The sequence below is a fragment of the Leiobunum rupestre genome, chromosome 7, assembly GCF_980474605.1.
Source record: "Leiobunum rupestre chromosome 7, qqLeiRupe1.1.hap1, whole genome shotgun sequence".
NCBI lineage: Eukaryota > Metazoa > Arthropoda > Arachnida > Opiliones > Sclerosomatidae > Leiobunum > Leiobunum rupestre.
In genome coordinates this window covers 26,149,927-26,158,622 of record NC_143390.1, presented here as the reverse complement: position 1 = coordinate 26,158,622, position 8,696 = coordinate 26,149,927, and the positions used below count along the sequence as shown (strand labels likewise).

Here is an 8,696-nt window from a genome sequence, read left to right as displayed (position 1 = left end):
GCTGTGAAACAAGGTCTCATTGAAATTTTTAATACAGATATGTTATATAGAGGCATACTTATGAGTAATCATGTTACATATGATGTTATGTAGTGCCAACCACATACCTCGAGCGCTAGAATGTCGTCTTATAATAGGAAAATCACTCTGATCCACCATTTTTGTGATGACAACCTTCGCTGTCCTGTTGCCCTTTTCCCAGTCTGCCATCTTGGCGAGATATCATTAGTGATAACACCAATACTTAGCTTATATTTATTTCCCGATCACTCTACATGTAGGAGTTTTAACTCTGAAGGATGATTTAGTAGTTGGGGTTATGAGTAGACCATTTCGCTAACCGCAGTTGTTTCCCGGAAATTAGTTGGGGTTATGAGAGGACCATTACGCCAACCACTATTGTATCGCGGAATTTAGTTGGCGTTATGAGCAACCCACAACGCCAACTGCCCAAAACACCATTTAATCATTACAACAGTTGCATGATGAAATAACAAAAAAGTGTAAAATAGCAAATATTGTTTTATGGCTTAATTTTTTTACACAATGTTGAGCTATAAAAAATAATAATCATAAACCTTAACCTTAAATTCCTTTGAACATTAAATAGCCTCCTTTCACTATAATTTTCGCCAGCTAAAACAAAAAGGGCGAATTACCACTGCCAAATTTATGCCATCAAACTTGGTCGTGCTAGTATGCCATTGAGTTGGGAATATTAATCTAGAGGTCCAATCGAAACGTCGGATTTCAGTATTTCGCGAAACAAGTTAATAAAAATAAGAATACCGTCGGTCGGCCAAATGAGCTGCCGGCCAAATGGGCATTCGGACATATGAGCAGTCGGCCAAATGAGGAGTCGGCCAAATGCACCCCACCCGAGAAAACGTTATCATTCTACCCGTGGCGCCGTCTATCTCTCGATGGTTCGTTCAAATAAGACGCGTTTTCCGGCAAAAAGATTTTGTTTTTTAAAAATAATGGATGGCGCCACGAGTCATATGATAACGTTTTCTAATTTTCAAAAACTTGTTTCGCGGGGAGCAGATTTGATTGGATCTCTAGATTAATATTCCCAACTCAATGAGTATGCTGATTGTAAAGTCAGTCACTTCACATGGTCTTCTTCTTTCGTTGGGCTCTATATTAGTGTTCAATAAATAAATAAATTTAACAAAAATGTCTGGGGATGAAAAGATACCAAGGTATGTTGTAATAACTTTTTAATTGAACATGTTTAATTAAATTAATTATTTAATTTAAGTAATTTTTTACTTTAAAGGGAAAGATCAGTAAACTTCACCCAAATGCTCTCGGCGGCAACTCCAAATGTGCGACAAAGAGATGCAAGTAGATTTTCTCGAAGATCTGCCGTACTATCAAGCTCAAGAAGTGAGAATGAGAAAATGAAAGATTTTTTCTAAATGTTTTACCTCTTACCTTTTTAATTTGGTAGAAAATACTGGTAACTTTACAGAACTAGATGACGACAGTCCAAGTATTCTACAAATAAAGAAGACTCCTTCTTTTAGAACTCGCATACAAGATAAATCAATTTCTGCATTAAAAACCCCCGGCACAAATTTAAAATCTGTCAGTTTTTTTAATACGCCTGATAGAAATGTAGGTTTCAAAATGCTAATTGTATATGATTTTCATTACAAACTTTATAATGTTTTAAATTTAGTTCCAGGATTTGGAAATAACTGGGTTTCAGTCGCCTCATACTTTAGATTTTGACACGCCATTCAAATTAGTACGATCATTTGACTAAGTTCTAGTCCAACTTGTAAAATTTATTTAAATTTTACCTCTATAGCAAGTTCCAGATCATAAAAACCTAGCAAATATTTCATCCTTGATTGATGATGATCCCGGTGTTGCTGGTATGTTAAAATGACTCAATTACTTAAAATAAATTTCTAATCCATTAATTATAATCAGTGACTCAAAGTTTATACGCTGAATTTATGGAACTTTATAAAACCCATCCAAGTGAACAGCAAGTTTTCGAGTTACTGACTGGTTATGAAAAGGTAAAAATAACAAATTACTTTTCATCATATTACGGTAATTCTAATGAATTTCAATTCTAGTCATGCGAATATCTACTTCCTCTTTTAAGACAATTATTAATCAAATCTTCAAATATGCCCAAGTAAAGAAGATTGGTTATAATCTAACTACAAGTTCTAACGTATCATTATAACCTTAATAGTAGCCGCACTTATACAATTTTGTACCTGCTAATCCAAGAAAGGAATACATGGAGGTTGGCCAGAACGCTTTACGAAGATAGGTTATCTGTGAATACAAGCTTAAAGAAAGATAGTATTATGAATCTCATTGTACGTTTAGATTAATACTAGCCAAAGTTAACTTTTCATAATTATATTAAATATAATTTTTTTAAAGGGAACTCGATATAGTGATAAAGAAATTGTTGACAATTTATTTCAAAATGATGATTCAATTAGACAAAATCAAGTAAGGTATAAGAAGATAATTTGTATGAAATATTAGTAAAACTTTCTGGTTTTATAAAGCTCGTGGTGGACTGGTTGGAAAAAAATATGAGTGATGATTTAGAAACCAATTTTGGAAGTAAAATGGAATATTTTTCTGAAAGTCACGTTGCCTGGTTAGATGATGCATGCAAGGGCAATTCTCATTTCATATCTAATTGTTTTTATCCAATTAGGGAAAATACATTAAATTATCTCCAGAATGTCAACAAAAACCAATTACAATATAATGTTAGACCTTTAGTTAAAGAAATGGACCCAGATGCATCCTACAGACAAAAACTGCCCATACATGATTTAGATCAAGTTAGTGCGTTTTAAATTGAACAAAGAATGAAAATTTACTTATTATATACCTTTGAAGGAGGATGAAAACAGGCTATTGAAACATATTTTCATTTATATCATGTCCGGCAAATTGGAAGAGGTTAGCGATACTTAAGAATATAAAATTTATCATTTTTTATTAATATTTAATAACTAAAATATCTTTTAAGGCTCAAAAAGTTGCTGAACGTCATGGATACTTATGGTTAGCAGCAGCGATGGAAGGTTGGCGTCCTCATCATGACCCAAATTTTAATTCAAAATTACACGAGGGCTATGAACTGCAACCTATCGAGGGAAATATTAATAGAGACATTTGGAAAGCTACGTGCTGGCAAACCATTGAAATTGTATGGAAATTTGTGATAGTTATTATTCTGATAATATTTATGTTTAAAACATCTGACAATTGGTAGGAAGCTCTTTCGCACTATGAGCGAGGAATATACTCAGCTCTAAGTGGCCATTTAATAGGTCTATTATCGGTGTGCAGTGGATGGGATGAATTCTTATGGGCCTATACCAGAGTTCTTATTGACTCTAAAGTTGAGGAAGAAATCAGAGGCTCAACGACAGAGCTTGATAGACCCCTAATTACGTTGCCTCCTACATCTTGGAATGCTCCGTAATGTCTTTATGATATTAAATGATTGGGAAGTCAAGATTTCCCAAACCCCTCAATTTATTTCAGAGCCAGCATGGAACAAGTTTTCCAAGAACTAGAGGCTAGTTCTAATCAAGGCGTTCAAAATGAGCGGTCTCATTTTCAGAGGGTAGTTCAAAAGAACATAATTTTAAACACTATAGATGGTAAAAATTATTAGTTCTGCAAATTTTTCTTGATTTTAATCATTTGGCTTACAGACCTTTTAGAAGCCATGAATGGATGGATTAGCAAATCGGAAGATTTACCTCACCACTTATACCGCTTTATGGCTCATTTTGTCTTATTCTTGCGCTTACTTGGTTGGTCAGAAAATGAAGAGATATGCCTTAACTTATTAGAAGCCTACGTACTGGTTTTAATTTCTGAAGATTTGAAACCTTTAGTTGCTACTTACGTAGCTACTTTACCATCAAACAGGCAGATAGAGCTCTATGCAAAATTCTTAGAAGGTATACCTTAAAATTACGTAAAAAATTATACAATATAATATTAATATTTCTTATTAGAAATCTTTGAAAAGAATGATCAGCGTCATTGCTTAGAGTTAGCAGAGGCAGCTGGTTTAGATGTGCATTTAATCACCAAAACTGTAGTGGAAAATATTTGCAATAAGCAGCCTGAAACCAGCTTTGATAATCAAACCTATTCTAATGACCCTCAACTAACTGTGGACACTACAGAAGTAATAATTATTAAAATATCAAAGTTAATTCGTTATTGATAAAAATTTATTTTGGCCCAGTTTGACTTAGAAAAAATAAACTCTTTAGACTGGCTCATTTTTGACCAGTCGCAAAGATCTGAAGCAACAATACAAGCAAATACTCTCTTAAGGAGATTTGTTGGTTAGTTTGAAATAGTACTGCTACTAACTCTTTAAGAATTAAATTTTTATACAAGTTCTTTTGTTATTAGCTTCTCGAAAAATTGACTGTGCGCAACAAACTTTGCAAAAAATGCCACCAGATACAGTTTATGTTATCAAAAAACATTGGAAAAGAATTGTAATTATGAAATAATTTTGTCTTTAGTATTTTTACTAAAACCATTATTTTAACTAAGACCGATACCGAGGATTTACCAGCTGAGGAAGACAATGCTATTAGGGAATACTTGTGTTTTCAAGCATATTTGGTTTGTAACTAAGTACACCATTTTAAATTACAGGCTTTTAGTATATATTTAATGGTTTGCAGCAAGCTTTGGAATCATTTAATGATTGGTTCGATCATTTCCATCATGCCAAACCTGTAGAACCTGAAAAACCAACTGGTCAGACAGTTAAGTTTACCGATTGGGTTGCTTACGAGCATAGTTTCAAACAATACGAAGCTGATATAGAGAGATGGCAACAAGCCTTGTTTTCCCAAACTAAAGTATATTTTCAATTTTGCAATTCGAAAATTTAAATTAAACGGTCAAATCCTTTACAGAATACATCTGACAGATTATACAATGTTTTGCTTTTTCCTGATGGTGGCTGGATGGTGGATCAAAGAACTGAAGAAGTTGAAGAAAACCGACAGCAACAAATGCTATTATTGAGAAAACTTTGCATTCCCCAAATCACAATGCTTCTTCAAAATGTTTTGCATAAAACAGAACAACTTAAAGAATGTGTGCAACTGGCAGACATTATATCTGATGAGAAATACGGCCTTTATCAGGTAATGAATAAATACTTAACATTAAGGTCATGGAATTAATCAAGTGTATTCTGTACAGGAATTTACAAAACAAGAAATTAAAGATTTCTTAGTCAAATTAAGAGAATGTAGTCTGCAAATGTTAGACCAAAATTTGGATCCATTTGGATACAATTACCAATAATTTTTCATTTTTAAAATGTTTTTTGTAACATGATTGTTTTTAAAAAATTTTGAGGTCAGTTGCATTTTGATTATACGATATTATATATACAACTGTGCCCCAAATATAGTCCAACTGTGGTATCCAGGGTTTTGCAGCCAGTCTTAGAAAAATATGGGTATTCCGGAGGAACATATGTTAATTTGCTGGCGATGCTCGATATTTTTTCAGCAGAGAACTCAGGGCACCTTTTCTTTTTCAAAATGTCTACTATGCATTGTTCAACATGCTCTTTTTCCATAGGCAAAAATGGCACAAATACATCGATTAAACCATTTTTTATAATCTTAGCGTTATTGAAACCTCCTAAAAAATGAAATTTCAATGTAATTTTTAAACTTAAGATAGTTTTAATTTTTTACCTTTTTCATTGAAAGCTCCATTTTCAATATCAATTTGGAAATCACGAAGAGTTATGTCTTCTCTTTTATTATTTCTGTGAATTTTATCAACTAGAATATTAATAATATTCTCCGCCCCAGTATTGCTTAAATTCCATGAAATAATTAGTATTAATTAGAGTTCTCAACAGACAAGCATTTGATAAGTTTAAACCTACCTTAAAAATATGAATATAGATTTCCGGTAATCAACACCATTAATATGTTCATAATGGTCTAAATAAGGTTTCAATGCGTCAATTACATAGGGATCGATTACATCTACTTCATCTATTATAAAGAGAGACCGGGCACATTTTTTCACTTGCTCCTCGATACCTTTTTGAATTACATCCTTGAAAATAAAATATCATTCTTCAAATAACCATAAATGTATTATATTGGGTAAGCTTACGGCATAATGTTGTTTTTCACTTTCATGTTTAAAATCTCTCTTTCCTATCCATAGTTTTACAAAACTGCTTTTAGACCCTCTAAGATAAAGTCGATTAAAAATAAGGGAACTGACATAGTTTTTGCCAGTTCCTGTGGCACCGTGAAATGACATCACTAAAGCTTTGCTGGGAGACTCATTTAGCCAATGGTTTTTTAAAGCATCTAAGACTGTTGATTTCACTAAATGCTGTCCATATAATACTTCTGATAGATCTTCATCAAGACCTAAATCATGTCAATTAACAAAATATTAGATACAATAAAAATCAAAAACAATAACTGCATTTACCACCAAAGTCATTTTTAAGCCATCCAAACTCTTTTTCACAACACTCTGAGAATTTACACTGAACAATATACATCCCACCTAATAAAAATATAAAGTATTAAAGCAATGGTTCAAAATCAGGTAGAGGTGAGAAAACAAGTCAAACAGGTAATACAGAGCCATTAAACTTTTTCATATTATATATTATCTGAATGACTTATTTAAATAATTTTGTTAAATACCACCCAAGAGTCCTGAAACAGCAGCTGCCCCCACAATCGATGCAACAGTGAAAGGGTCAAAAAAAGCTTGGCATTCAGACACCAATGAAAGTATTAAAAAGGTTAGTGGAAAGAGTTCTGGTTTTGTTAAAATCTTCATACTTAAATTTATTTTAATTAATCTAAAATCAAATCACTTTCTTTAACGTATACATTCATCAAAACCAAAGTAAAAGATATCTTGATTGATTTTTACCTCTTACCAAATTTAAAACTAAAACTATAGCTTGAAGAGCAGACGACGTAAAATAATAAATAAAAATTGCGTGATAACCATAGATGGAGGCTGGGCGCACTTTTTAGAAATTATGTTTAAACCAAAACAGTTATTATTAGTTGGTGGCGTCTAGGAGTAACAAACACGGGTGGGGTTCATTTCTCCAACTTATCATTTGTCAGAACGTGATGATCGTGATCTAATCTCTTAAAGGAACTATATCACCACCCATTTAAAAAAAATAGAGTTGTAGTTCGTTTTTTAGATAGCGATGGCGCCAGGGTAGAAACGGACCTATTAAAGGCACTATATCACCGAAAAAAAATCGGTATTGACCTCACTTGTTTTCTAAAAAGTGATTCCATATTTACGTTGGCCCACGAGGGGTCTGAGTGTAATATAACTGGTGGCTTTACCGGGGAGTCGGGGTCCGGCTCTTGTAACCCGTCACGGGCGGTGGCGCACTGGGAGATGTTCGCTCCGTCCAAATGGTCCTATCTCCACCTCCGACTTCGGTCCGGTGTGGGCTGGTAACTGGGCTTCGGCCCAGGCTAACGGAGAGGGGCCGGGCAAACTGGCCGTCTCGGCGGATTGGGTTGCCTGCTGTGGGGCTGCGGGCCTACGTATGAGGGCACGGCGGACCCATCTCCCGGCCTTTTGGAGTTCCACCGGGATATCCGGTGCCAGCTGTGCCGGGTTATGCGGGCTGCCGTGTGCCCGCCGTTCCCCTTTAGGCGCTCCTTCCAATGGGCTTGGCTCCCTACCTTTCTAGGTTGGGTGTCGGCTGGCGTTGCCAGAGCATCCGCTCTTATTCCCACTGCTGTGTGTGAAGTGGGGGCTGGTCGACCCATTGCTGCACCTTCTGCTGGGTTGAGTGGCTTGCGTCAAGGGCGCGACCATAGAAATCTCATAGGTAACTAGAATGCTGCCGCCTACGGCCGAGCTTGACGCCAGTTTGCCTTGAACCGTCAGCCAATGAGAGGCCGTAGAGTGGTTCCGCCAAGGAGGATAATAATCCTCCTTGGATCCACTACTATTCTCTCTGGTGACATTAAATTCTTGGCAGAACCACTCTTTGAGCTCTGATTGGCTGAGATCTGGCTATCGTCTGCCACGGCGTTTGGCCCATTTGCCAGTTACACGGCAGCATTCTAGTTACCTATGAGATTTCTATGGGCGCGACCATCAGTAGTGGGGTTCTGCTACCCATGCTGGTTTTGCCGCCTGTCCGGGTCTGTGGACGCTGGCGTAGGGCATAATGATGACAGACCTCCGGTGGTGTGGTTTAAATCTTACCGGGTACACCGGGCTATAAATCTGACACATGTCCATATTTACGTTCTGCATAGTGGCGACCTCGTATTTTTGCGGGAGTTTTCAAAATTACTTTCAAGGTTAGGCAGGGTGGGGGAGATCGGCCGGTTTTGAAAAGGGGACAGCATGTCTTGAAGATACAGGAACCATGGGCCAAATAATGATAAATCCAGGACATGACTCTATGCGAAAAACCCGTCCAACAGCGCTAACACCCGACCTACGTCATTTTGGGAGCAAATTTTTTAGGGACAGTTTTCAAAAATAATACACGTGGTCGTCGTAGTAAATATCCTGGAATATTTATTCACAGTTATCATATATAGTGTGGTTATTAAAGGAAGTACTTATTTTTATACGTACTAAGTTCATAATTAGTATAATATATATAA

At 35.8% G+C, this 8,696-nt stretch overlaps 2 protein-coding genes across 4 annotated transcripts; one reads left to right on the top strand and one right to left on the bottom strand.

The window, feature by feature from the left end:
- The first annotated feature begins 1,086 nt into the window (after positions 1-1,086).
- On the top strand, positions 1,087-5,436 carry Nup107 (nuclear pore complex protein Nup107). Of its 2 annotated transcripts, none has more exons than XM_090181355.1 (23): positions 1,087-1,205; positions 1,283-1,392; positions 1,478-1,623; positions 1,688-1,756; positions 1,820-1,886; positions 1,945-2,036; positions 2,097-2,158; positions 2,219-2,348; positions 2,416-2,487; positions 2,547-2,641; positions 2,702-2,831; positions 2,890-2,952; positions 3,023-3,202; positions 3,269-3,477; positions 3,544-3,662; positions 3,717-3,968; positions 4,026-4,201; positions 4,262-4,364; positions 4,435-4,523; positions 4,582-4,653; positions 4,716-4,895; positions 4,953-5,186; positions 5,245-5,436. In XM_090181355.1, the coding sequence occupies exons 1-23, from the start codon at positions 1,180-1,182 to the stop codon at positions 5,347-5,349; spliced, it is 2,781 nt and encodes a 926-aa protein (XP_090037481.1). In that variant the 5' UTR covers positions 1,087-1,179; the 3' UTR covers positions 5,350-5,436. The 2 variants fall into 2 exon arrangements, with proteins under 2 accessions (XP_090037481.1, XP_090037480.1); XM_090181354.1 differs by having other exon boundaries at positions 1,457-1,623.
- Positions 5,342-6,997, bottom strand: LOC149935426 (torsin-1A-like). 2 transcript variants are annotated; one of them, XM_090181358.1, is made up of 6 exons: positions 6,738-6,997; positions 6,514-6,591; positions 6,184-6,449; positions 5,948-6,123; positions 5,751-5,875; positions 5,342-5,694 (listed from the first exon to the last, which is right to left on the bottom strand). In XM_090181358.1, exons 1-6 carry the CDS (start codon positions 6,871-6,873, stop codon positions 5,420-5,422), a joined length of 1,056 nt encoding a protein of 351 aa, XP_090037484.1. In that variant the 5' UTR covers positions 6,874-6,997; the 3' UTR covers positions 5,342-5,419. The 2 variants fall into 2 exon arrangements, with proteins under 2 accessions (XP_090037484.1, XP_090037483.1); XM_090181357.1 differs by having other exon boundaries at positions 6,735-6,996.
- Positions 6,998-8,696: the final 1,699 nt, after the last annotated feature.